This window comes from Penicillium manginii (assembly GCF_028828005.1).
Source record: "Penicillium manginii strain IBT 31320 chromosome Unknown utg000001l:1.0-3466041.0:1.0-3467806.0, whole genome shotgun sequence".
In the NCBI taxonomy this organism is placed as follows: domain Eukaryota; kingdom Fungi; phylum Ascomycota; class Eurotiomycetes; order Eurotiales; family Aspergillaceae; genus Penicillium; species Penicillium manginii.
This window is the reverse complement of record NW_026643102.1, coordinates 269,509-294,777: the sequence shown is the minus strand read 5'-3', so window position 1 is coordinate 294,777 and position 25,269 is coordinate 269,509. Positions and strand designations below refer to the sequence as shown.

The 25,269-nt window shown below is 48.9% G+C and overlaps 13 protein-coding genes across 13 annotated transcripts; 5 read left to right on the top strand and 8 right to left on the bottom strand.

Moving 5' to 3' along the window:
* Nucleotides 1-1,405: 1,405 nt before the first annotated feature.
* Nucleotides 1,406-2,053, top strand: N7533_000102 (uncharacterized protein; the record flags this gene model as incomplete). The annotated part of the gene is made up of 1 exon (XM_057096752.1): nt 1,406-2,053. One exon carries the CDS (start codon nt 1,406-1,408, stop codon nt 2,051-2,053), a length of 648 nt encoding a protein of 215 aa, XP_056965245.1.
* Nucleotides 2,054-2,625: 572 nt separating this feature from the next.
* On the bottom strand, nt 2,626-3,222 carry N7533_000101 (putative isochorismatase family hydrolase; the record flags this gene model as incomplete). Its single annotated transcript, XM_057096751.1, has 1 exon — nt 2,626-3,222. One exon carries the CDS (start codon nt 3,220-3,222, stop codon nt 2,626-2,628), a length of 597 nt encoding a protein of 198 aa, XP_056965244.1.
* Nucleotides 3,223-3,930: 708 nt separating this feature from the next.
* Nucleotides 3,931-5,350, top strand: N7533_000100 (uncharacterized protein; the record flags this gene model as incomplete). The annotated part of the gene is made up of 3 exons (XM_057096750.1): nt 3,931-4,359; nt 4,418-4,552; nt 4,601-5,350. The coding sequence occupies 3 exons, from the start codon at nt 3,931-3,933 to the stop codon at nt 5,348-5,350; spliced, it is 1,314 nt and encodes a 437-aa protein (XP_056965243.1).
* A 179-nt stretch (nt 5,351-5,529) lies between these two features.
* N7533_000099 (acetyltransferase GNAT family) lies at nt 5,530-6,246 on the bottom strand (the record flags this gene model as incomplete). Its single annotated transcript, XM_057096749.1, has 1 exon — nt 5,530-6,246. The coding sequence occupies one exon, from the start codon at nt 6,244-6,246 to the stop codon at nt 5,530-5,532; it is 717 nt and encodes a 238-aa protein (XP_056965242.1).
* Nucleotides 6,247-6,945: 699 nt separating this feature from the next.
* Nucleotides 6,946-8,856, bottom strand: phoD (phosphate:H+ symporter; the record flags this gene model as incomplete). Its single annotated transcript, XM_057096748.1, has 3 exons — nt 6,946-7,691; nt 7,793-8,289; nt 8,354-8,856. 3 exons carry the CDS (start codon nt 8,854-8,856, stop codon nt 6,946-6,948), a joined length of 1,746 nt encoding a protein of 581 aa, XP_056965241.1.
* Nucleotides 8,857-9,524: 668 nt separating this feature from the next.
* N7533_000097 (uncharacterized protein) lies at nt 9,525-9,935 on the top strand (the record flags this gene model as incomplete). Its single annotated transcript, XM_057096747.1, has 3 exons — nt 9,525-9,547; nt 9,632-9,706; nt 9,815-9,935. 3 exons carry the CDS (start codon nt 9,525-9,527, stop codon nt 9,933-9,935), a joined length of 219 nt encoding a protein of 72 aa, XP_056965240.1.
* A 267-nt stretch (nt 9,936-10,202) lies between these two features.
* N7533_000096 (SNG1 family protein) lies at nt 10,203-11,703 on the bottom strand (the record flags this gene model as incomplete). The annotated part of the gene is made up of 2 exons (XM_057096746.1): nt 10,203-10,354; nt 10,449-11,703. 2 exons carry the CDS (start codon nt 11,701-11,703, stop codon nt 10,203-10,205), a joined length of 1,407 nt encoding a protein of 468 aa, XP_056965239.1.
* A 3,445-nt stretch (nt 11,704-15,148) lies between these two features.
* Nucleotides 15,149-15,547, bottom strand: N7533_000095 (uncharacterized protein; the record flags this gene model as incomplete). Its single annotated transcript, XM_057096745.1, has 1 exon — nt 15,149-15,547. One exon carries the CDS (start codon nt 15,545-15,547, stop codon nt 15,149-15,151), a length of 399 nt encoding a protein of 132 aa, XP_056965238.1.
* A 2,439-nt stretch (nt 15,548-17,986) lies between these two features.
* N7533_000094 (uncharacterized protein) lies at nt 17,987-19,687 on the top strand (the record flags this gene model as incomplete). Its single annotated transcript, XM_057096744.1, has 1 exon — nt 17,987-19,687. The coding sequence occupies one exon, from the start codon at nt 17,987-17,989 to the stop codon at nt 19,685-19,687; it is 1,701 nt and encodes a 566-aa protein (XP_056965237.1).
* Nucleotides 19,688-20,203: 516 nt separating this feature from the next.
* On the bottom strand, nt 20,204-21,615 carry N7533_000093 (putative ribosome associated DnaJ chaperone Zuotin; the record flags this gene model as incomplete). Its single annotated transcript, XM_057096743.1, has 3 exons — nt 20,204-20,995; nt 21,033-21,389; nt 21,463-21,615. 3 exons carry the CDS (start codon nt 21,613-21,615, stop codon nt 20,204-20,206), a joined length of 1,302 nt encoding a protein of 433 aa, XP_056965236.1.
* Nucleotides 21,616-21,837: 222 nt separating this feature from the next.
* On the top strand, nt 21,838-22,385 carry N7533_000092 (LYR motif-containing protein; the record flags this gene model as incomplete). Its single annotated transcript, XM_057096742.1, has 3 exons — nt 21,838-21,910; nt 22,020-22,196; nt 22,285-22,385. The coding sequence occupies 3 exons, from the start codon at nt 21,838-21,840 to the stop codon at nt 22,383-22,385; spliced, it is 351 nt and encodes a 116-aa protein (XP_056965235.1).
* A 439-nt stretch (nt 22,386-22,824) lies between these two features.
* On the bottom strand, nt 22,825-24,044 carry slt11 (Pre-mRNA-splicing factor ECM2; the record flags this gene model as incomplete). The annotated part of the gene is made up of 2 exons (XM_057096741.1): nt 22,825-23,853; nt 23,907-24,044. 2 exons carry the CDS (start codon nt 24,042-24,044, stop codon nt 22,825-22,827), a joined length of 1,167 nt encoding a protein of 388 aa, XP_056965234.1.
* A 378-nt stretch (nt 24,045-24,422) lies between these two features.
* On the bottom strand, nt 24,423-25,196 carry N7533_000090 (uncharacterized protein; the record flags this gene model as incomplete). Its single annotated transcript, XM_057096740.1, has 1 exon — nt 24,423-25,196. One exon carries the CDS (start codon nt 25,194-25,196, stop codon nt 24,423-24,425), a length of 774 nt encoding a protein of 257 aa, XP_056965233.1.
* Between the last annotated feature and the right edge of the window lie 73 nt (nt 25,197-25,269).

Sequence of the window (25,269 nt, the reverse complement as noted above, 5' to 3'; positions counted from 1 at the left end):
ACCGTGATGGAGACCCCCCTGGGGAAACCCCGCATGGAGAGAACCTAGAAATAACAAGTTCAAGCGAAGAAAAGAGTCCAAAGAAACAGACTAGGTCTGCAGTGCAGAATACCGAAATAAAAAATGACTGCAAAGTATTTCCAGTGGTTTCAGGGAAAATATTATCCGCCTCCTCCCGATTCCGGAATGTTATGATTTGTGTCAATTACAAGGTACCGCCTAGCAATTCCCATACGCTACACCTATTGGGCCCGGCTGAATCCTGCACATTTAGCCTGTTTCTCCTAGTCGCCCAGCCTTCGCACGCCTCTTCCGCCGCCACGCAAATCGGCTTCGGGCAGAGATGGATGCCGGAGGTGCCGCCGGCAATTTGACATACGGCTGACATGAGACAGGCGCAATCGGTGTGAGGCAGAGTATCAAACTGATGGCTAAAATGAGATAGAGGCTATTCTCATCACTACCCGGGCGTCAATCGCAAGTCTGGACTTCGCTCGGCTGCTCATCGGCGTTTGATCGGCTGCTTGCAGCGTGGCATGCTCTCTCCCGGACCGTATGACTCGCGGAGCCACCTGCATATTTCATGCCGAGCCTCGCTTCGTTCAAGCTTTGTGCCAGCATTAAATGCACTATTCCGTAGCTACTTGGAATCCGAATGTTCGATATCGTTCTCGGCCCGCCCAATCTGGCAATACCGCCGAGTCGGGTGAAGCAGCTGATCTAAACAAGCTGCTAGAAAATATCAAGTGGAAGGCATTTAAGGTGAGCAATACAGTATACAACTTAACGTCGAACATTATATAGAGACTTCTTTTGCTATTTTTACTACGGAAATATTGGGGCTCCACGTTTGTCAATAATCATGCGCCCCGGGCGAGGTCGGCCTCAACGCCAGCTAAGTACCTGTTAATTGAATGGGATATTTACGATAAAGGAGATGGAGAAAGGAACCTTGGAATGATTATTTTTAAATCCCCAACTTTCCCAGTCTTTATCGAAGTCAAATATCGCGGTCTATTCAATGTATTGTGATGCAGGAATATCCCCAACAAAGCCACCAAATTACGGACAATGGCTTTTGTTATGTTTCAGTTCATTATCCAGCTGTATGAACCCATACCATGAAAGAATTCATTACCGCAGTAGTCTTTGTCACGTAGTAAAAATTTCTTTAAAATTAAATTAATTTTCATCATATAATGAATGCCATGCATATAAACAGCATTTCTGGCTGGCCTCTGGTGGTGTCATTATTGGAAGTTTTCACATTCTTCTCAAGTACTATCAGGCAGCTTACAGTGACTCGACTCACACTTGATATAATTACTTAATACGCTAGTATAACTTCCATTAATCTGAAATTATTAGACTTCGCTATACAGTGTAGATGCCGATCGACACTCAGATGGAGGACGATATGAGCATCGAGCTGGGTCTCTCCGAATCGGCAAGTTCGCATTCCGGTCACCGAGGGCTCCACGATTTGCTTGAAGAGGTTATCGCAGGAATGCCAGGTTTTATAACGGGGTATCTATCGGCTCACCCAGTTCGCCATCGCCGTCGCCGTCGCCGTCGCAGACTAGCCGAGGAGCTTGAGCACGCTCAAGAGCATATCCAAGAACGCACGAGAATTGACCATGAGACAGATCTGAGCGAGCGTGAAATGGAATTAACTCGTTATATCGCGCCTGGAGTGCTTAACTACCACCATCACTTGAGCGAAATAGGAATGGCTCCTTACACCTCGCCGGAAATACTTGGTTACCACGTTCATTTTACCTCTGATTCTCTCCGTCGACCCCCGGCTCCTAGATCGCTTATTTGGGCTCTATCGGCAAAGGAAATTGACAAAGAAATGTTGGAGGAGCTGCAGCAATTTTCTAGCTCCTCCTGTTCTATTTGTATTGAGGATTTCCAGGTGAGTCAAGAGGTATGTGCTCTCTCTTGCAAACATCTCTTTCATAGCACCTGCATCAGACGTTGGTTATATGAAACAAACAGCTGTCCTATGTGCCGAGAAGGTAGAGCTGTGAGAGATTTCATTCATATGTAATATTTCAAGGTTATTAGAAACTTTGGAACTCTCTGAGGTTTTCAAGTTATTAGCGTATAAATACTGGCATAGCATTTGGTATAGAATTTTACAGTTTTTTTTTTTTGAAAGGCTTCTTTGAAGAGTTTCACACTTTCTATCTGTTTACTTGGAATTTTTTATTTGCAGTCCATGAGGGATTCTCAAATTCTATTATAGATATCGATAATAGTTACAAGTGGCAAGCTAATGTCCACTCTAATCTTTGTCGAGGAAGCTCCGACAATGTGGCAAAAGTGATGTTATACGGAATATATGGAGTAGTGATAAAGCACATAGACAGTTTATTCCGAGCCAGTGCCATAGGAAGGAGAAGATGAAGTGAGGAAGCTATGAATATGGCAGCCTAACAGATATAACAGGTGTTCTCAATTTTGGCACATAAATCCACTACGACTCAGGTTCGCCATAATTCTGGCTGATAACAACATTCCCCACAACTTGAATTTCTCCGACCTTCACTTCCCCCCTTTCATTTATAGTCAACTCAATTTAAATGTCAAATATCACACAGTACACTCAGAGTACTTAACCTACGCTCGAATTTCCGCCGCCGACAAAACAGTCGCAAAAGCATCCGCCAGCTCAAACAACGCAGTATCAACCAAATCCTTCGCCTGAACGCCGGGAATATTGCGATCCCCAACCGCATCCCTGGCCACAATGACATCATACCCCTTCTCAGCTCCAGCCCTCGCAGTAGTGGAAATACATACATGCGCCATATACCCGACGAGAACGATCTTCTTGCCTGCCTCCCCCAGCCCCTTCAGATACTCATCGAGATCGGTCTGCGCGAAAGAATTGGGAAAGTGCTTCGTCACGACCTTCTCACCTGACTGAGGGGTGAGCTCGCTGAATTCTTCTGCTAGGGGTGTTCCTGGTGTGAAGACTGGTGCTCCGGCTGGTACTTCGTGCACGACATGGACGATGTTTTTGCCGTTGCCGGTGCTTCGGTAGAGGGATAGGAGGTCGGAGATTACTTTGCGGGTTTCGGAGACGAGTTCGACGCGGAGGTTGCCGGTCGCGTACTCGTTCTGAGCATCGATTATAATTAGGGTTGAGTCTTGGGTTGAGGCTGTGGAGGGGGGGAGACCGATTAGGTCGCGAAATGATTTGACGTTTGACATGGTGAGTTGAGTGGAAGTGTTTGGGATTCCAAGGTGCTTTTCGAGTGGTTTTAATTTCAAGTTGAATGAGGAGTTCTGGAACCCGGATTTAATAGGGTTTAAATAGGAATTGGTCGCTGGATTCCTGGTAACCGCGGGGCCATTGGGAACTCATACTCAAAATTGTGGAGTATACATTGCATCTGCGCTAACCGGAATTGGGATCATATTCCGCCAAGAAATGGATTATTCATCGACTTGGATTGTTTGAAATGACGCCACAGCACAGAATTCGGGGTGAAAGGCGACTCCCACACACGTTGAATGGAGTGTAGGCCACGATTATGCACGCAGTGAGCATGTATGACACACTTTATCCACAGGACAAATGAAGTACAAGAAACGCAGCGTCTGCAATACCTGCCGGCGCCGTAAATTGGGGGTATGAATGCGCGAATCCACACTGGCAACTTCGATGGACCTACAATACGCTAAATATAAACATGTCTTTAGTGTGATGGAAAGCTACCGGGTTGCACCCAATGCTCGCTATCCGGGTATACCTGTGATGGTTATTCGACAGGCTGGACATTTGTTCAGCAGGGCTCTTTCGATCAAAACCGGATATTGAATCAGAATGGAACTCGGAAGAATGAAACTCATCATGAGCAACTTCAAGCCCCGGTACAAATAAAACGCCGCGATAGTTCTCCACGCTCAATCAAAGAGATGGCAGAATCCCCTGTATTTCAGTTCACTCCGAGTCTACCGCGGGAAATATCAACCACGCCCACCCTCCACCACCTCTTAACTATCATCGTGGAAAGCTATCTCCCGGAGAGTGAGAGGAATACAGCTGCTGTCGCCCTCGCTACCGGCCACAGTCAAAATCACGGCCACAAATATCAACATCCACGAATCTGTGGTTCCTGGGTTGAAGTTTTATACGAGCTTCCCTGTCTAGCACACACCGACTCCCTTCTCTCGAAATCAGTAACCGCCCTCGCTGCAGCGGTCTTGACATCGGTTTGTATCTCCAGGCAAAGCATTTCCGAGCCGTATCTTCTCGCTATTGGAGCTCTTCGAAGAAGGCTTGAAAATGGGCTCGGGAGGACAGAGGAGCTTATTCCCGCTGTTATGTGTCTGATCTTGGTGGAGGTATATCTCGCTCATCCTGCATTCCATCTAGCTGTTAAAGCTTTGTTAACGACGAAAGGTCATGATTCCAAACGCGAATGTCGCCCTTGACGCCCATTTAAATGCAGTAGGTGTATTCTTCCGTTCTGCTGGGCCAGAGGCGTGTAAGACAGGACTTCTGCATAGATTATTTGTTGGATTCCGACCATTAATGGTATGAACAATTTTATCCCCGGTCTCTACCCGATTCTAATTCTTCTAGATCATCCATGCTATCCAGAATCGCCAGCCAACGTTCCTCGGCCTCTCGGCTTGGATCGAGATTCCCTTTTCCGAGATCGCGCCGTCTATCATGCAGGCCTTTTTCAACGAGTTCGTTCATCTGTCGTCAATACTTTGTCAAATGGATGGTCTTTGTCTGGAGGTATCTCTTCAATCGACCAGTCAGTCCGAAATTGAGAAACAAGTACTCCAATCTCTTCTCGTGGATATGTCTGCTCGTCTGGACCACTGGGAGGATACTTTAACCACATCCCCTTTCTCCTACCGGCGGGACTACAATCACTCTCACGAAACCAGCCATGAGCATGAAGATGATCAGAACCAAGACCATCGACGGATTTCTTTCCCCAACGTGACAATGGCAAATATCTTCACGCACCTGTGGGCTTTCCAAATAATTATTTTCCGGGAGATGGCTATCCTCAGCACCGCGCTCTCTGAAACGGTATCATCCCCGGAGCACCGTGCAATAGCTCTCGCGAGAAATATCTCACTTAGCATGGACTATCTTTTGAAAGAAGATATGGGTCTCTTTGGCCCAGCGTCATCTTCCTTTCCTCTCCGAACAGCTTGGGAAGTCCTCAAAGAGAGCGGGGATCATGTTGACAGTGCCCATGTGAAACGGAGTGTTGATCGACTCGTCGCAAGAGGACTTTTATCCGCGCCAACCTCTGTCTTCGGTCCTGACTGCATGAAAAGTGTTCAAGATGATGTTGATGTATCGAGATAGATATTGATATCGATATTGATAGATTCCCCTGTACGTAGTCCTATTCCACAATCAAATCAAATAAGCCACCCACCATAAGTCAGTCCATCCCTTCCCATAATCCAGTCCATACATCTCCGAGTAATTCTTCGCTCTTGCTATCCGATTCATCCCCGTTACTCTCAGCATCACTCCCTGTCTCAGCACCCAACTCCCTCCCCAAGACCTCCCAAGCAACTCTCTCGCTCAAATTCAACCCCCCCATAAAGCCAACCCGGCAAGACGCGCAAGCAATTCGCATGATCGGTCGCAAAGTCCGGATCAGCCCACCCGCTCGATCGGCAGTGCGTGATGGCGAGACGGAGGAGTGAGCGGCCGACGCCATTACGGCGGTATGCCTGTTTGACTGTCCAGGCGCGGATGAGTGGTTTCCTTTTGTGGGTAATGGGTTCGCCTGTTGGTGCGGGATAAACGCGCAATACAAGCGTTCCGACCATGGAATCTTTCCACTGACTCACGAAGACGATGTTGATTTCTTTGTTTGTATCTTTGTCTTCGTTTTCATCGTCAGCACTGTATAGCCACCCCCATCCAATATCCCTCGCCGCATCGAGATACCCCGCCGTGATAAACTCGACGCTTTTCATCGCTGCGGCGATGATGGCGATGCATGTGAATGCGGCTGAGACCCGGTCTAGTCGGTAGTATTCTGTTATTAGGGCCAGTGGGATGATCAGGCCTAGCACGGTGGAGATGAAGGGGGTGCTGTGGATTAGGGCGCGGCTGGTTGTTTGGCGTTGTTCGGTGATGGAGGTTGAGATTAGGATTAGGGCGGTTGTTAGATCCTTTTCGGTGGTTGTTATGGTTGTTGATAGAGTTGGGGGAGGGGTGGGATCTTTCTCTTTGGGCTCGGACATTGAGATTGTTTCGGGTGTGAGGGTGGTGGGTGTGGTGGTTGGTGTAGATGTAGATGTGGATGTTGATGGGGTGGGTGAAGGAGGAGGAGAAGGAGAAGAACTCCATCTTGAGTCCAGTTGAGGTAAGTCCATAATAGTAGTGAATGTAGTGAGTGGTAAGTAGACAGGGATGGTAGTGAATGAGTAGGGATTCAAGTATTGAATCAATAATATCTACATCTACATCCATAGTGTACCAGTGTATAATACTAGTAGTGAATGTAAGTGTCAGCATCGAGTCATCCTGAGGTATCTATAGATGCTGCAAAAGAGAAGCTTCAACTCGTGGATCTACTAGACTGGGCTTGACTAGTATGGAATACTAACGAATATCCCAATGTTGTCTCGCATTCTCTCCGCAGTAGTACTATGAGGTGTGATCAGTGCAACATCCCCCATCAAGCAGAGTCAGACAGACCCACAGAGACAGTACTTCAGGGTACCAACACAGACACCACAGATAGATAGATATTCATGATAAGAATAACAAGATTAAGGTAAAATGGCAGAAACTTCTCGTAAATCTAATCAAGCAATCAGAAATACAAAGAATCCTTATTCTCCTCCCCTCGGCCATCCATCATGTCCTTCACTTTTATTCCATTGATCCCGATCTCGAGAGCAAAGCAAAGCAAAGAGAGCAAGCAAGAAGACTCAAGCTCACACTAGCTCATTCCAATTCTCATTGCGATTGCCATCCCCATCCAGGGTATTCAGATTCGGGGCATTCACATTCACATTCCCCTTCTCCGCATCCTCGTTCCTCGCACCATCCTGCACACCCGCCAGCTGGGGCCGAGAAAGAGGACGAATCTCCCCAGACAACTCCTCCAACGTCTTCCGCTTGGTTTCGGGGATTAAAAACGAAGTGAAGATCCCGCAAAACATGAACAGAGCGAAGATCTGCATGACATGATTCAACCACGGCGAATCGGAGGAATCTTTCTTCGCCCCACGATGCACCAACGGCCCAAACACACACTGCGCAATAATAGCGCCGACTTTGCCTGCCGCAGCGCTGAACCCGTGCGATGTGGAGCGGTATCGGGTTGGGAAGCATTCGCCCGGAACGATGAAAGTCGTCGCGTTAGGTCCGAAGTTGAAGAAGAATTGCGCGATCACGTAGAGTGCTAACAGGCCGTTGTGGGAATGCTTCAGTTTGTTAAAGCCGAAGCCGATGGCGATGAAGAGGATCGTTAAAATGCTGAAACCGCCGATCTGGATCGGCTTGCGGCCGATTGTGTCAACTGTCGCAACGGTAACCCAGTACCCCGGGATGGCGCCGGCGCAGATGAGGATCAGATTGCCGACGGCGTTTCGGTAGAAGATTTGGTAGACATTCTCCCCGCCTGTCCAGCCGATAGCACCGAGAATGATCGAGTTGTTGAGGCCGAGACCGTAGAATGCTGCGGAAGAAGTTAGTTAGCGTATCCCGGTTCAAAAAATAAATTAGAAGTAACAATTGTTTCTAGTAAGTAGTGTCACAGAAAGGGTGAGTGCAACGTACCAACGTCCAGAAAAAACCAGGAACCAGCAGTTCCCAGGAGAGTCCGGCCATTCTTCCAGTTCCAGTAATGGTGCGCAAAGTCCTTCCAGCTCGCTTTGGTGATGGCTTCTATGCGGTCATTGCGCTGGACTTGGATACGCTGCATCTCATCAGGGCTACCCTCACGAAATCCCTTGATATAGGCCTGAATGTCGGCTTCTGCCTTGACAGGGTCACGCGAAACTTCCAGGGTGTAACGAGGAGACTCGGGGATTGTCAGTCGGAAGTACAGAGCGATCAATCCGGGCACTGCACCCATGCCAATGATAGTACGCCACATCTTGTCGACAGCGAGCAGGCAGACCCCCGAGCAGTGTGCGACATCCTTGGCAGATTCGAGAGATTTTTGAAAGCCGGCGGTCACGATTAGGGCGATTATGGCTGCAGCGAACTGGCCGATGCCTTGCATAGCGAAGACCGAACCCATCATGGCGCCACGCCATTTGGCATTGGCGAATCTGTGGGGTTAGCGGGAACGAGGGAAAGGAATATTAGGGCTAGAATCAGGGGAAGTCAACCCACTCGGACGTAATGATGGAAGAAAGAGGGTAGTCTCCACCAATTCCAATGCCCATGACGACTCGCCAGAAGATGAGAACGCCGGTGATGGAGACGGCCGGGGAGGCAGCTGAGAGGGACTGAGCCAGAGTAGCGAAGATGATGATGATCAACTCGATGCCGTACATTCGCTTGCGGCCATAACGGTCGGCGAGATAGCCAAAGAGCAACTGGCCGATGACGGTGCCACCGGAGGTCGAGACTTTGAGGGCCGTGTCGGAGTTTGTGGGGAGTTTGCCGGGATTATGCTTTGCATCTTGCCAGTAGACGACACCTAGCATGCTCACACAGAGGTTGATAGCGAAGATATCGTAGGCATCGGTGAAGAAACCCACGCCCGCGACAACAACGGCGCGTAGATGATGCCAGCCAGAGCGGGCATTCTCGATGCGCTCAAATGCCAGACGACGATGTTCGTCCGGGTCAAAAGAAGCAGAAAGCTCTGTTTCGGAGGGAACTGACTGCATGATGGATGAGAGAAATGGGACGAGATTGGTGGAGAGGAGAGAGAGATGAAGTGAGAGCGATGAAATTATAGTCAGATATATACGTAGTAAACAAAGATAATGGAGGAGGAAGAGAAGAGAAGAGAAGAGAAGAGGAGACCAACCAGAAGAGGAGGATGAGGCACATGTCACAGGTTGGTTACAACAGGCAGGCACGAGATAGAAATGGGGTAATGGAGGGTCGTACCTGCCTTGAGTGCATAGCATGACATAACAAAGTATACCCCATACAGTAGTATCGTATAGTATAGTATCGTATAATATAGTATAGTAATTTGTACTAGTATACTACTAGTATACTAGTATTCTCGTATCTACTCTTTATTTTATCTTTATCTTTATCCCGGTTAATCACGCATTCTACCTGAAGGTAGGATCATGATGTATCCTCAACATCACCGTGGCGGTGGCGGAGACTCGAAGTATAAGAACCCACCCACCACCACACTCAAACTTGAACTCTCGTAAAAATCATAAAACAAAAAAAAGGGGAGATACGGTATTCATATACTTCATATTCATATACATCATATTCATATACATCAAACCCAGAAATCATGATCTAGATCCCTCTCAGTGTCAACCCCAACAGAAAAGAACACATCACGAACGTCCTATCTAAAGTTGCCATGCCCGGCCAGAGCCAGCCGGAGTGAGTTTTACGAGGCAGCCCTGGAGGATGCTATACCTAGGTTTATTATTATTGTACTAGTTATAGCTAACATTGGTATCACAGAGAAGAGGGCTCCGACCAGGCTCGTTATAATTGCTCCCATCAGCCAAATCGGATGGATGACGAGCCACAGATCAAGTAAGTTCAAGTTCTCATTTCAGGGTCCCCACCACTCTAGGTATACCTGGGTAGCTACCTCTGTATACTACTAGTAATTTTAGGTGAGTTTTATCGCTGATCTCTCAGGACCATGCATGCCTCGTGTGTGCACGGGGATACGCAACCGCGTCACAGTCAGAACCAGGCCCAAGGTCAGAGTCCCAGCCACTTCGAGATGGAGGGCGACCTGATTGATCTGGATGATTAAAAGAGCAAGTAAGCTCAAGCTCAGTCTAAAGTCATTTTATTTTGAGTTTATTGGTAGTTGTTTCATGGTAGTTATTCAACCAATACGATCTTTATTAAATATCAACAATTCGTTTATCAAGTCACGGTGTCCATCATTCGAGATTACCCCGGTACAACTAGTGACATACCAGTTACCCATAGTATGAACCGTGAACTTGAGGTACCATAGCATTACTGCATCATTATCACTGCCAACTGCCAGCTTCCTGCCCAGGTGCACCATCCCTCACGCATATCCTCGCTTCATCCTCCACCGCATTATGAACGTCGCCACCGGGTAAAACGCCAACGACACCGCAACCCAAATGAATAGCACCGCAAAGTCAAGTCCAATCCGCGAGTGTGTATCGAAAAGAATAGTCCGCAGCGCCTCGACAACTATACCACGCAAAGTTAGCCAACCTGGAGTCTAGTTCGCCACGCCACAGCACACGCAAACGAAAACCAACCCAACCGCCCACGAAAAACTTACTCCGATGCAAAGGCCAAGCATACCCCCAAGCATAAAATCCTGGCGCGAGATCCAGCGCATAAAACCCCGTCGCAACGTTCGTGATAACCCAAAATATCAGAAACAGCGAACTCCACGGAAACCCGAGGACCATTGCCATATTCTCGCACGGGAAGCCCAGCGCTGCCATCCCGACCCAATTCAGCATCCAGAATACCACGAATGAGCCTTGCCCGTATGCGTTTGGGTTGTTGGCGGGTAGTGTATCTGGTGCGGGCTTGTTGCTGAAGGGGATTTGGAAGGCGAGCGAGACGAGGGAGTAGAAGAGGGATAGGAAGAAGTAGGCTGTTATTGCGGAGAGGATGCGCCAGATTATCCAGTGGGGTACTTTGAGCGTCGCGGTTGTTGGGGAGGAAGAGTCTGACGAAGACGGGGAGGTGGTTGGCTTCATGAACTGCGCGTGAATGCCCATGAGGAAGGGGAAGTTGAAGAAGGCGATTATTATTAGATAGATCAAGCCGATTGTTACGGCTGGTGCGGCCACGGCTGGCGTGAAAGGGCGTAGATCGACAGTTGTGAAGCCAATGGCCGGATTAATGGCTTGTGGAGGTACCTGTGAGAAGTTTAGGTTCGCATTCAATATAGATGCAGATCCAGATGTCGAGGTGGAGTTCGAGGTGAGTTCGCGGACCCATCGGGGGCCAAATTCCATCAGGATAGTGCTCTGGAAAATCGCCAGGTCGGGCATAATATAGGTGTAGTATGTATTTTCGTCTCGTGCAGAGATTATCACCGATTCGATTGCCCCAGTCGGGTCATAGGTGCTGTTTCGTTCGGTGACTGCGGCGCGGAGCAAGGCGGTCGCATTGGGGTTGATGATGACAGCTGCGTAGGCTTTTTCATCGTAGATGGCTTGACGGACAGCCCAGGGATCGTGGTTAAAATCAGCAGGCGACTTGATCTCATAACCCAAGTGCAGCCCTGATGAGTGGATTATGTTCTTCGTCGCGTTGGTGACGGCCGGTCCGACGATGGGATTGTCGGTGCGATAGGGATCGACAGTACCGTCAAAATCAACCACGAAGACTTTGAGAGCTGGATAATTTGCCTCAGTGCGATACTGTGAGCCCCAGAAAAGGGAAAGCACACCAAATATGAAGACGCAAAGGATGAAGATGGTACGCGCCCATTGGTAGAAGACGCGCCGGCGTACTTCGGTTAAGGCCGGATCAAAGAATCCCACCGGTGTCGGCACATCCATCTCTGGCTTTTCCATCTTCAAATTGTTTCACGGGGGTGGTGAGTTTGTACATTTCATTTGTACTGAAGGTTGAGTTTTCAAGTAGGACGGGTGACACTGAGTGACACTGTATGACGCTTCCGGCAGGTAATTCCCAAAACAGCGAATTCCAACTTTGACAACAATATAAGGAATTGGCCTGAGAGATCCCTGGAAAGCTAACAGAAATAATTATATAGGCTACAGATTAAATTAAATATGGTGAGCATCTCAATATTCTTGTTTTGATGTGCACTGCAGTGATGCATGCATGCCATCGTTAACTACTGCAGTGCCGCTACTGCCATCCCGCCCCTTGCAAAGGGATAACTCTCAGAGTTTGCACGACATAAGTCAACAATGATAAATTGATCCCCCAGTTGATTCTCAGGGACGAATGAGAAATCTAGAGTTCATCAGTGTCATGGTAAAAATTGCGATTTCGATCTCAGGCATATCTGGATGTCCAACCAAGCTACCATAATGTTTAACATGCAGATTTATGCAACCCCTATTTGATCCCCCAGCCCCTGTGGCCAAATGGTTTAAGGTACCCTCCTTCTAAAACTAACCCTCAACAGATTAGAGGGCGATTGTAAGCTCGACCCTTGCCAGGGGCTATAGAAGATAATTTTTCTGGTTTTTTTGCCCTTCAAAAGAGGAGGTAAAACAACCCTACAATAGCTCATTATTGTATTAACTTTGTGTGTGATGATTGCCAGAAATCAGCTGCTGGGATTTTATTTTCTTGTATAGATTTTGCTGTACATTTGACTTCCAAGGTTACTTCCCCCACCTACTGTTTCTGTTTTTGATATAGTGGAATTATCTAATACCTCTTTCTGTTTTCCAAGGTTTGATATATTGAAGTCATCCACTATCATTTCTGATTTTCTCTTTTTTCAATATCAATTTTGCCCTAGTATTTTATTCTAGACGCTTATGGGCGCATTGCGTTGGGTATATCAAGCCAAAGTCTTGATGTTCGGCATCAAACATGTGAAAGCTGCCTTGAACTCTACAACATTGCTCCCCACAAACCAAGTGAAAGATCATTCAAGAACTTCCGGGGTGACTTTGACATACCACACGTGCTAAATTTGTCAAAATATAAAAGTCTTGAGGGCATGCAGGATATCGAGAACCAAACTGGCACCAATGCCTGTGAGAAGGAAGGCTCGCTGGGGTATAAACTCGGTGATAACCTAGGAGTAACCTATCCTTCCTTTCAATCCTATGCTTTCATTCTACCCCCTATATCTCTTGTTGCTGACCCTTTTCATCCTTTTCTTTGCTTCAAGATATTTCACAGCACCTTACAGCACGAACAGTAACAAGCAGCTCGACACTTGACCATACAAAGCCGTTTATAATGTGCTTCGCACAACCAAGCCTCCCGGTTGATCAGGAGCACTTCGAAATAGTACTAGCAAGTGACTCGACACAGATCAACGCGATATCTGCTTTTCTATTCGTGACTTCAGCTCGCTACGTCTCAAAATACCTGTTAATCGGCTTGGCTGCTCGAAAAGGCTCCAAAATGAAACAAGAGACCCTTCCTTCACGCACCACTCGCTGCCATACCTATCGATTCTACTTTGACGATATGCTTCCATGAAAAAACCTCTGCCATATTCAGCGCTACTTGCGCTCAGAACGAACCCTCGGATGACTTTATCGATTCCAGCGACCACGCTACAGCATACTTGGCTTAACCTACCGGTCGGGCTATGGTCGCACGCCTCAAGAAGAACCTCGAGAAGAGTCCCCCTGCCATCCCATCGACACAAGCGGCACAGAAAATCCCTTCAATGATAATACTGCCGGAGAAGTCGAAGGTTACGGTTAGAATAGCACCTGGGCGTGGGAAATCGGGGCGGCGGTATTCAGCGTCCAGCGCCGTTGGCTTCGCTCTGTTGGTCAACTCAATTGAAGATCAGCAACACGTCTTATGAATCCTCGCATCATACTGCATCGCCGAGGCTTCTGTCATTGCCACCATCACTGAAGCAGCTTTCCTGGATTCGATCTCGAGATTCCTGGGTCCACTTAAATGGAATCAGTATGGCCCTCCCGCCTCGGCTCCACTCTACCATATACATGCTATCGATCAGGCGAGCCGCAGGCCTTAGGGCGCTTTGGGTGTGCTGCGGGGGGGGTATAAAGACACTGGGATGAATGGCTTGGTACCTACTTGAGCCATGGCAATGATGGCCTTTGCTGTGGATCCTTTTGCGCGGCAGATTTTGATATTCCCTTTGCAAACGTTTGTTTGTGATGGAGATGGGACTGCATAGATTCAACTGCACTGCAAAATTTCATGCTAGAGACAAAATACCATATCGGCAATTCCTCCATGAACGTCAATTATCACCTCCCATCAACTTGCGTCCCACGAACCCTGCGGAATATGGACTATGCGCAACGGATACCCGATACCAATGTAGCAATACGCAGGCAGGAAAGCCGGCCCATTTTGCTAGAAGATAAAGCCAGATTTTGTCTGCATGGGAGTCCCCGGACGGAACACGCATGAAACATTCAAAATTCAAAATATCGCGTTCTGATGTATTGTAGTGACAGTTGATCGTCTTTACCACCGTGCTCTAGCTTGAGACCTTGTATCGGAGACATGGCCATTTCAAACCCTCTATCTTCGTTGGAGGGAAATCTTCCGTGTCAATGCCACCAAAGCCCACAAAGATTGTGTACAAATTCTACATGATACGATTATATTTCAGCATACTTATTCGTTCGCAGTCGTCGCAATCCTCTCGACGCCAGCAAGCCACGAATCAATTTGGAAGTCGCAGCAAAGATGGTCAAGTCAGCATGCCATATGTACAAGTTCTGGGAAGTGAATCACACAATTCTTGGTCTTGAAAAGAATTCTCAACTTGACCATCTTTGCTGTGTCTTTCAAGAGCTTGACTCTTTATCAAATCTGTCTGCTGTATATTACGTCCGACGGAATCCGCCCCCCGCCGGGCTGATCATTGCCACATGAAGCTTGAAGGAGTGAACCGATCGGGAAACTTCTTCAATGCACTCGCCGTTTTCAAGGGATCCTAGTGGGTAGACCTGTCACTCCCCTTGACGGGGCGGATGGGTTGAAACACGGCGAAACGCAATCTGCAGCAAATTGCAGAGCCACCTCCGCGCATCAATCAGCGATCAACAATCTATTATACGAACTGCCTAGACGGGCTAAGGTGGGTCTCTGAATCTTATTCATAATCATTTCTTATTGATTTTCATATTCATATCCTCTAGGGTATCATTATCTATTGCAACGTTGCAAATCGAATCCAGTTCGTTCGCATATTCTATGTATCAATAAAATCAAGTTAAATCAGAGTAACTCGAGAAATTCAACGATTGAAAACGCCTTCCTCCAGGACTCCCAGGACCAGCCTGGATTTCCTCCAAAAAAATGGGTTGCTTATTCGAGACTTCGCTTGATTCTCAGCTCTCGACCCTCGTCGCAGGTCACTTGGTACGATCCGATGCGTCGAGTTGTGGCCTGGCAGGACGCGACGCCCGCTGACAGATCGACAATTACGCCAGATGTCTCGCTCTTCTCGCACATGGTGTTCTCGAAGTATTCCACCTGGCAGCCCGGGGCCATTGTGTTCAGGCGATATGCGGAGGCCATGGTGTTCAGGTTGGCGCGGCAGCCGGTGCTGCCCATTCCGGAGTGGATGTCGCTGGTGGAATTTCCACCGCATTGCGTGCTGGGGTATAGATCAAAGGACCACTGGATACCACGCTTCATGAATGGGAATGCAATGGCCATGTTGACCAGGAAGAGGGTGGCGAGGAGGCGGGTAGCGAAAGACATTTTGTAGAGGTGGAACGAGAGTGGTATTTGCAGTGAGGGCAGAGAGTGTACGATGAGAGACGCCTCGCGATCTACAAATACAAGTTAGCATCAACAGTTGCCTGGATTGGGTATAAACGGGGTTACATACTGTGCCGGTGCACTAAAGTGTCAAAGAGTGAACTGGTTGGGGATGAATGGAGACAGACGATCTGGCAGTTCAGGGTCTTCAAAGACTTAAATGATAATTTCAAGATAAGTGGATTCACCCGGTGGATGACGGGCGAAAGTCTCCAGTTTAATAAGATTGGCTTTTTAATTCCTAACAGTTGTAAAAAGCCCCCGCCACCCTTTTGTTTCAGCGCTGATCAGTTCCTGCACTCCACGGCGACGTATACTCCGACGCCACAGCCGCTTGGACGCGCACATACCAAGGATTCGGACTCCGTAACCACGACACTTTTGTTAAGAAAAATGATTCGCATACGAATTGGATTTGCTAGTAATATTTTCTTAATTTTTCCCCCTTTTGCTTCTCATCATCAGATCAAAAAACGGAGTCCGCCGCGATGGCCTCATTCCGGCGGGTGCAGATCTTCCTCGATGGAAAAGAAGTGGAGACTCTTACGTCGCCAGGGACGCGTAATTCCAGAGACACATGTACCCCTCGAGCCTGCACACTGGTTCAGGGTCCAAGTCGTATCTATTATTATTACGCTTACTACGGAGTATAGTGTCTAGGATTCGAGCACTCCTTATACAAAGTACAATCCTCCGCAAACAACAGAGACAAATCCTGAAGCTAAGAACTTTAGCTTGTGCTTGTCTTAGACTTGTTGAAAGTGGCTGCTGACTGTATAGCAGATGTACTCTGTACTCTGGGATAGTTACTATTTTCATCCATCATCCACTTCGCCACTCGATTCGCAGTACCTGCATATCTCAGCTGGTCGGCCTCATCCATCTCGGGTCCAGTGGTCTCGGTCGATTATTCGCCTAATCGCCTAATCGCCTACAGTATGCACTTGTGCCACCTTGCCAGGTGACTACATCGTCATCGCAAGGAATTTCTGCAACATTCCTATCTATAGAACCATTCGTGGCTCGCGTGCGCAATGTACAATGCACAATGTAGAGTATAGAATGTACAATCAACCACGCTAGCAACCACACGATTTCCTGCCCTACTCTGTTCAAGCCATGGGAACATTCGACGATCGTCGTTGAAAAGTTCTTCCACCGACGATCGATTCGGGTTCCGCCGGTCATGTTCTTTAAATGCTTTGACGCCATAAGCCATGGAATAAGCCCCTCCGTTTCATACAAGTAGTTTTGCGTGAAACACCTCCTGCAGATTCGTCATCCTGGGGTAAAATTTCCTTTTGATCATTTGCAACTCAACTCCTCATGACCCCGTACTCCGTAGGGAATATTAAAATGTTGCATGCGGGACCAGCCTCGTTCTGCTCGGTTTTTCTGGGTCCACTCGGCACTCCACTGAGACTCGCCCAGATTCAACATTTTTTGGCTTGGACACCAGCCTCCAATACGTCACTCTGTATGGATGGCTATATCGGTGTGCAGATGGCGAAATCACACCAGCCTTCAACCCCTCAATAGTCATTGAGAGGAGGTTGGTGATTTATTTTGTCCGGGCGCTTGCGGTCGCATTTGTACGGAGTACGGAGTATATGGAGGAATCAGTATGGAGTAGACACGAACTCTGCAATACCCTGTGCAGTCACTCGTTTACTGTTCATAGATGCATACTCCGAACTCCGTACTGTCCCTGTGGATGTTTATTCCAGGACAATCCGGCTTTTCTACCGATGCTCCACTGCCACTGCTCCACGGCCGATCTCTCGCTTAACAGACATGACCTCATGCCACGATAACCAAGGAAAGTCTTGATATAAGTGCTCCATAATACTCCATATTCTATACTCCGCTAGCAACGGGGTATGGGGTACAGAGACTCTGTAATAGTTAGTTTGTTTACTACCTCCAGCCCTACCTCCGATCCAATTGAATGACGAATAGTCGCATATGAGAATCAAGGGTCTTAACTTTGGAACATCTGTTATATGATGTGCCATCCCTGGTACGGAGTAGAGATAATTGAATTCGATTTTATTTCAGGCTCCCTATGGAGATGGCCCTGCAATATCCAAAATGTCTCCCCTTGACGAGTCATGTCCCTCAATCGACAGATCACTTTAGGCCCAAACCTCCTAGCGCAGCCGATCTCCCTCCGCCTTCGGCCAAATAAACCCACAACCAAACAATCCAAGGAAGAAATCCAGGCCCAAGCCCAAGCCCCGTATAGAGTTACGGGAGCGAAGACGAAGCCCACCAAAACGGACAACTATGAGTAGCAAATAGTATGGAGCTATTCCGATCTCCCGGTGTTCAAGATGGATGTGATGTGATGTGGTGGACTTAGGCTGACTGGAGCAGATAATGGCTCGCATTCATCTGCCCAACGAGATCGTCTTGATGATCGCGCAGTATCTCACGCCTCGTGGTATTGCAAACTTGATGCTAGGTAATCGCGAATGGTATACTCTTCTTCGGGGCGATTTCATCTTCAATCGAACGCTGGGTTCTTCGAGGAACGGGATTATCCTTTGGGCGAGTCAACATGGTCGCGAAGATGTCGTCCGTGCGATGCTACAGCGAAAAGGCGAATTCGGATATCGGCACTGGCGAGGATTCGAGACTGTCAGTGAAGCTGCAAGTTCTGAGTTGCACCTACCATTGAGATTTGCGGCTTGGTATGGACATGTGGGGATCATAAAGATCTTGCTCGATTGGGATATCAGCACTATCCGGTATGATCTGCGTGCCCTACCCGCCGCAGCCAGTAGTGGGCATTTGGAGGCCGTCAAGGTTCTTCTTGAATACTCGGCACAGCTGCCGGAGGATAAACCCCAAACACCTGGCTCTGAAGAGGAGTACATAGAAGAGGAGTACATAGAAGAGGATTCTCCAGTTCCGGTGCCTCCAGCTCCGGTGACTCCAGTCCCTTTCACTCCAAGTTATCACGGCAGGTTCCTGAACCAGGCGTTCGTTGACGCTATCAGAGCAGGGCACGATGAGATCATAGAGGTCCTGGTGGCCGACGGTCGGGCACGGATCAGTCTAGCACAGGCTTCACGCATTGGGAGTGAGAGATTCATGAAGCTTTGCTGTGCTAGCGAGGGACCCAATTTTCTGGAAGAGGGTAGAGTATCACCGTTGGGGGTGGCTGCAGAGGCAGGACATGAAGGTGCGCTGCAGATTCTCTTCGAGGCGGGCTGGGATGTGAATCTTCGAGATGGATATGGCAGAACACCACTCTTCGACGCTGTTGCTGCTGGCCAGAAAGCGATTGTAAGGATGTTGCTTGGTAGGAAAGACACCAATCCTGATCTCGCGGATAACCAAGGAGACACACCACTTCTTGAAGCTTCACGCAAAGGGCATGTGGCCATCATTGAGCAACTTTTGGAAACTGGGAATGTGAATGTGAACCCGACGACTTCATCTGGCCAGTCGGCATTATCATTTGTGGCTGGCCAAGGCCTCGAAGATTCAGTGCGTTTGTTTCTTGCTGCGGGTGCCCATCCTGATACCCGCGACCATATTGGACGCAGCCCATTATCTCTGGCAGCTGGGGCTGGATTCCCGGTTGTTGTGAAGATGTTGCTTGCAGTGGATGGCGTGGATCCGAATTCAAAATGTAAACATAGCCAGACGCCGCTTGCATACGCGCTGCTTTCGGGTCACTTTCCAGGAAGAGTCAACAGCAAAAAGACCAACCCTACGGACGACCGAGATGAGCAGCAAATGTTGAATATTCTCCAAGGATCGTTGGAGGATTGCATGGCTTGTTTGAAAGTTGAAGAGAAGGCTCTGGGGGATGGTGCTGCATTGTCAATCATGAAGCTGCTGCTCGAGGATAACCGTGTTGATGCTAATTCGCGAGATGCCAAAGGCAGGTCAGTACTGTGCTTGGCAATATTGAGGGGGGAACATGCAGCAGTGCGACTTCTTGTGTCTTCGAAAAGGATTGATTTGAAGAGCAAGATTTACCGGAATCTCACACCGGTTGACTTGGTCAAAGAGAAGTATAGAAGGAAGCGATTGAGCGAATGGCGGTCGAATAATGACAATAGCTGAATTGTTTGGTTATATTTCGGGTCATACTCACAATTGGAAGTTATGAAATGAAATAAAATGTCCAGGTGGTTATTCAAAAACTCTTCAAGTTATCAAATTGGGACGAACTGCTGGAATGATGTGTGATCAGTAGTATAAAAAGGGAATTGATAATCTTGGAGAGCTTGGGTTGAATTTCCTCCGAGGTTCCCAGCTTCTTCTTTCGAGTTCATTCACATTGATCATGATCAAATTCCACAAGGTTACCCATAGTAAATGTGAGGAATAGACATGGACGACGTTGGCATCAGATCAGGCCTTAGGCTGTTGGGCTGAACAGCTCAAAGAACCTTCAAGTTCCAATCTTGGGGAAAAGACCTGCGAGTTCTAATAGCAAAATGGAAGTGGAAGTGAAATGGAAGTGTACATAAAGAAAAAACATGGCATGATATGATCTTCTCTATATGGCGTAAAAATATTCATTGTCATCAACCGGCCCGGACGACGCTGTCCTGGGCCGTCCTTTTAAGCTCTAATCTAAGCGAAAGCCTTAAGCTCGCCCTCCTTAACCTTACCAGCACCAACAAGACGCGCGCCCTCGGCAGACCAAGCAGACTTGACAGCAGCACCGTCCTTACCAGCGATGGTCAGCTTCTCAGCCAGAACAGCGAGCTCATCGACGTCGATCTTGCCCATAATCAGCTCGACATCACCGAGGACAGAGTCAACCTGGGAAGCAGTGGGCTCGCCGTCAGCAAAGTAGTTGACGTCCTTGACAGAGCCCTTGAGCACACGCTTGTTCTTCTTCGCGGCGTTCTTAGCGGCCTCCTTGGCCTTCTTGTTCTTCTCGCGGTCAGCCTTGGCAGATTCCTCGGCGGCCTTCTTAGCCTCCTCTGCCTCGACGCGGGCACGCTCCTTCTCCTCGGCGGCGCGCTTGAACTCGTCTTCCTTGGCCTTGCGCTTGGCGTCCTTACCGGCGCGGGCTTGTTGACGGAACTTCTTGATACGCTCGTCACCGGCCATCACCTCGTCCAGCATCTCGCGGAGACGAACGTTGTCCTCTTGCTTGCGCTTGCGGCGGGCGTTGGCATTCTTCTTCTCAGTGTGGCGCTTCTGGTCACGGCCTTCACCGTCGTCGGGAATATCCTCGTCCAGGTACTCGAATGAACGCCAGCTGTCGAAGTTGTACCAGAAGTTGTAGAAGGACTCGACCTCCTCCTGGGTGCTGTCGTCGTTACCGAGCTGGGGCACGGGCTGCTTGTTGGAGAAACGACCCTCGGCGTGGAAGACAGGAGCCCAGGCCTTGAAGTAGCCCTTGCTGATCTGCTTCTTGGAGGGGGGGGTCCATCTCGGCGGCCTCGTCGACGGAGTCGAATTGGCGGCGGCGGACGGGGTCAAGCATCAGCTCGGTGGCTTTCTGGATGCACTTGAAGAAGTTGTCGTTCTCGTCACTCTTGCCGGAGGCGGCCTTCTTGTCGGGGTGGTGACGGAGGACCTTCTTGCGGTGAGCCTTCTTGATCTGCTCGGGGGTGGCGCGCCAGCGGTACTTGGTCAGACCGAGGACGGCGTAGTGATCCTGGCCCTTCCAGTCCTTGGCCTCGCGGGTGAACATGGCGGGGTCTTCATCTTCGGAGATGTCCATGTTCTCCTCGTCCTCGGTCTTGGCGACATTCTGCTTGGCCTGGATGCGCTCATCCTCGGAGAAGGTGCGGTTGTGGCGCTTCTATGAGGGTATTAGCAGATGTCATCATCATAAGCAGAGGAGGATATTAGCAAAGATATAGACATATACATACACGGCGAGCGTGGGCCAGGAAGTGCGGGCCCACAGCCTCAATGTTGCGCTGAGTGGCAGCAGAGAGACCGCCGACGGGCTTAAAGTCCTTCTCAGCGGACCAACCCGAAGGAAGGGCAGGGAGGGAAATGTTGACAACCTGAACAGGAGCCATTGTGAAGTACAAAATGTGGATGGAGGTTCAAAAGGAAATCAAAGTTGTTAGTGGGGAAAATGAAGTTTTTCGGTTTTTTCTGCCAGTCACTCCCGCCCTGTACCTTCCAAGATTCAACTGTCTTCTTTATACACTTTGACTACTTTGACTACTTTGATACTTCCAATACTTACACACTTACACACCTACACACTCAGACTCTGTTCTTCCCTTAAACACACAATGGCCTCTCCCAGTCTCTCTGCGCTCAGCGCCTACCGCCAGATTATCCGAGCCACCCGTGTTGCTTTCCGAGGTACGTCGCAGATTGAAGACTCCGAGCCGAAGCAGTCAGTCTGCACCTACAAAATGTTTCTGTTCTCTACTTCATGTATATAAATGCTAATATGATTGCTTTCTTCCAGGTGATATTCCCGTTATGCTCGCCGCTCGCCAGGAAGCCCGCCGCAACTTCGATCAGAACCGCCGAGTCGGCATCGACAACGGAATGCAGATCAACCACGCCCTTGAGGTCGCCAATATCCTCAGACACAACCTGGTGCAGGGTGCGCGGGAGGATGGCAATGAGGCTGCCAAGTGGGGTATGTATTACATGATCTATGTCGGGTTACCTGGTAGATCAAATTGTATGATCTCCGAATGTTGACTAATGCGACTGGATTACTTTAGAACTTCGGATTCACGATGAGATCGAGCGAGGCGATAACGATTCGATCAAGGTTGCTGGCCAGGATGTCAAGATTCACAAGGCTTGTTCGTCTTCCTCATGATCTGAGTTGGATATGCGCTGCATCCATCATCTTTACCATGCATCTACAACCACATCTACAACTACATCTGCATCTCTGCAACTCGCATCTCTGCTCGACTCGGCTTCACCTTACGACAGCTGGGTTCAGACTGGCTCACATTGTGACTGTGTATTATAATATATACCCATCCCCATCCCTCTTCTTCTCTGTTCCGGCGTCTCGGGGTATTTTTGATTTGAAACGTCCCTTCACTTCTCTTCCTTCACTTCACTGCACTGCATAAAGAAATCCAACAACGCCCGCTTTGTACAAATCAATAGAACAGAATAGATCCATATGCAACCGCCAATCCATGACTTTGAACCCGGGCACAAGAAAAAAGAAAAAGATATAAAGTTTGAAGGAGATCGTAAAGTATTTTGTTAATGTTATTTTTTTTGGCTTCGTCGCTCGCCTCTCAATCGCCATTCATACTGGCATACTGAACATCGCCCGAGCCTGGTGGAGGTGCTACCACGTTACCCTGGGCTTTGCTCTGCTCAGTCGGCTCACCAGCAGCGGTAACGGCCTTCTTGCCAGCGCCACCAGCCTTGGGTCCAGGCCCAGCTGCCTGGCGTCCTTCACGGGCATTCTTGATCCGTTCCTCGCGGTCCATATTATCAAGAGGCTTGGGCTTGCCCCAGCGAACGCGAAGCGGGCAGCCTTGGATAACAGCTTTGCCCTGACACTTCGCGGCAGCGGCCTCGGCGTCCGCGCGATTGACATAGTTGATAAAAGCACAGTGTGATCGGTGCGAGCAGACCAGCGACCGAAGCTGGCCAAATTCTGTGAAAAAGAGCCGCAGCGAGTGCTCGGGGAGATCGTCCTCTACTCCCGTTACGAAGAGCGAGGTTACGTTTTGGTCGGCTGGGGGTCGAATGTCTTGCTCGGAGGGTGGTAGCTGTGCTGTTCCTGGGAATGGTCGTCCACCTCGTCCACCTCCGCGTCCTCCGCGACCGGGTAGACGATTCCCGCCGCGACTATCGCTTGTGCGGATCGGTCCTGGCCCGTTGCCGTAGCGGCTGTGTGTTTGTGATTGTGTTTGCGACTGCGATTGGGATGACTCGCCTTCCTCGACGGTCTCGGTGTCTGCGGGGCCTTCGGTGCGGCGGGGTTTGCGGTAGTATGGCTGACTGTTGGCTAGACGGCGGAGGAGCTCGCGCGCCTTGTCGTCGGTCTTTTCATATTCCTCGATGGCGCCGCGGCCTTCTTCGATTTCCTTCTCGTGGTTCTGGGCGTAGAATTCGCGATTGATGGAGCTTTCGGGGCCTGGGGCGACCATTTTTAGAGCGGCGTCTCGGACGACGATGGGGAGGCCGAAGGATAGATCGAGCATGCAACATTGGCAGCAGTTCTTGAGGCGGGCGCAGGTGAGGCAGATGTTGGTGCGCTTTTGGCGGGAGGTGCGATCGGCTTTCCAGCGGAAGATGGTAAATGGGCGAGTGCACTGGGAGTGTTAGCGGAGGTTGATCTCATTATATATGATGAGGACAGACTTACGATTTTGCATTCGGCGCCGTGGTCTTCCTTCAACATCTGCACGTATGGGTTTTCGGGTAGGCAATTTTCGCAGACGGATGGGAAGTCGGTGGACTCCCAACCAGCGCGGTTAAGGTCATGCTTAATCTGTGGAGGCATGGCGGGTTGAGTGGGAGTGGGAGTAGGAGTGACAGTTTGAAGCAGAAGTCAAGCAGTGTCGAACAGAGAAGCTTCAACTTTCTTTGTGGCTGATGAATGACTAAGTGGCTGGTGTTTGGATGACTAAGGTGGCGTTGTTCTCGGAACATCCGAGAGCCGAGAAGATTATACTAGTCCTACTAGTATACTCCGTAGTTTATAGTGGAATTTAGTAGAAGAAAGAAATACCAGAGTAGAGTAGAGTGTACTAATACATCATTAGTAGAGTAAGGAAGAAGCAGTCAATTCCCAATGGCCCTGTAATTTGAAGCCTAACACTTTACATGAACGCCTGGTCTGCATCTGACCAATTTTTACTAGTAACTGGGAGGAATACTCTTAGCAGATATCATTTTCATCCTCGTTTTCATCCTCATCCTCATCCTCATCTTCATCATCTTCCTCTTCTTCGCCTTCACTTTCATCTTCGCCTTCCACTCCTTGTATCAGATCCAGTACGTTCCCAAGTCCCTCGAAAATACAATACCCCTCGGCAAGTTTCTTCAGTTCGTTCAGCTTGGTAAAAAGGGATTCTGGGCCCATCAAATCATTGACAATATTGTCTCTCTCCTCAGGAGACATTTCCGAAACAATATCATACATAGCGTTCTCCAGGCATGGGTCTGACTGGAACTCTTTCTGCACTTCGTGGCCGAGTGTGCCATTGGAAGAAAGACAAATCGTCTTACCAATCTTGCGCAGCGTCTCGAGACCACTCCGTCGATTGCCTGGACTTGGGAATTCGGTACACTGTTCCGCGATTCGGCTGATTGTAGAACTGATGTCGCCAGCAACATCAAATGCGACTTCATACTGTTTGGAGCCTTTCCTGGATCGATACGTGACGTTGATTGTTTTCCAGATCGATTTGGAATAATGATCAAAGTCGATCACATGTTTTCGGCGCTCTTCCTGTGCGCTTTGGATCGCACTGGTTACCGTGGCGTTGACATCGGGGTGCTTCATCGAGGCATTCCGGAGAAGCTCGAGCAGACAGTCGATTTTCAATGTTCCGAGTTGCTCTTTCGTTGGGATCGATCTTTCAGTCAGTTGAATGAGGTCGTCACCGGCGGTATTGGCACGGGCTCTTTTTGCGACTTGTGGGGAGGTCATTTTGTTTGTAGCTTGTTGTTGGATTTGGTTGTGGATGGTGTGGACTCTGCAAAGCAGTGAAAGGGGATCGTGC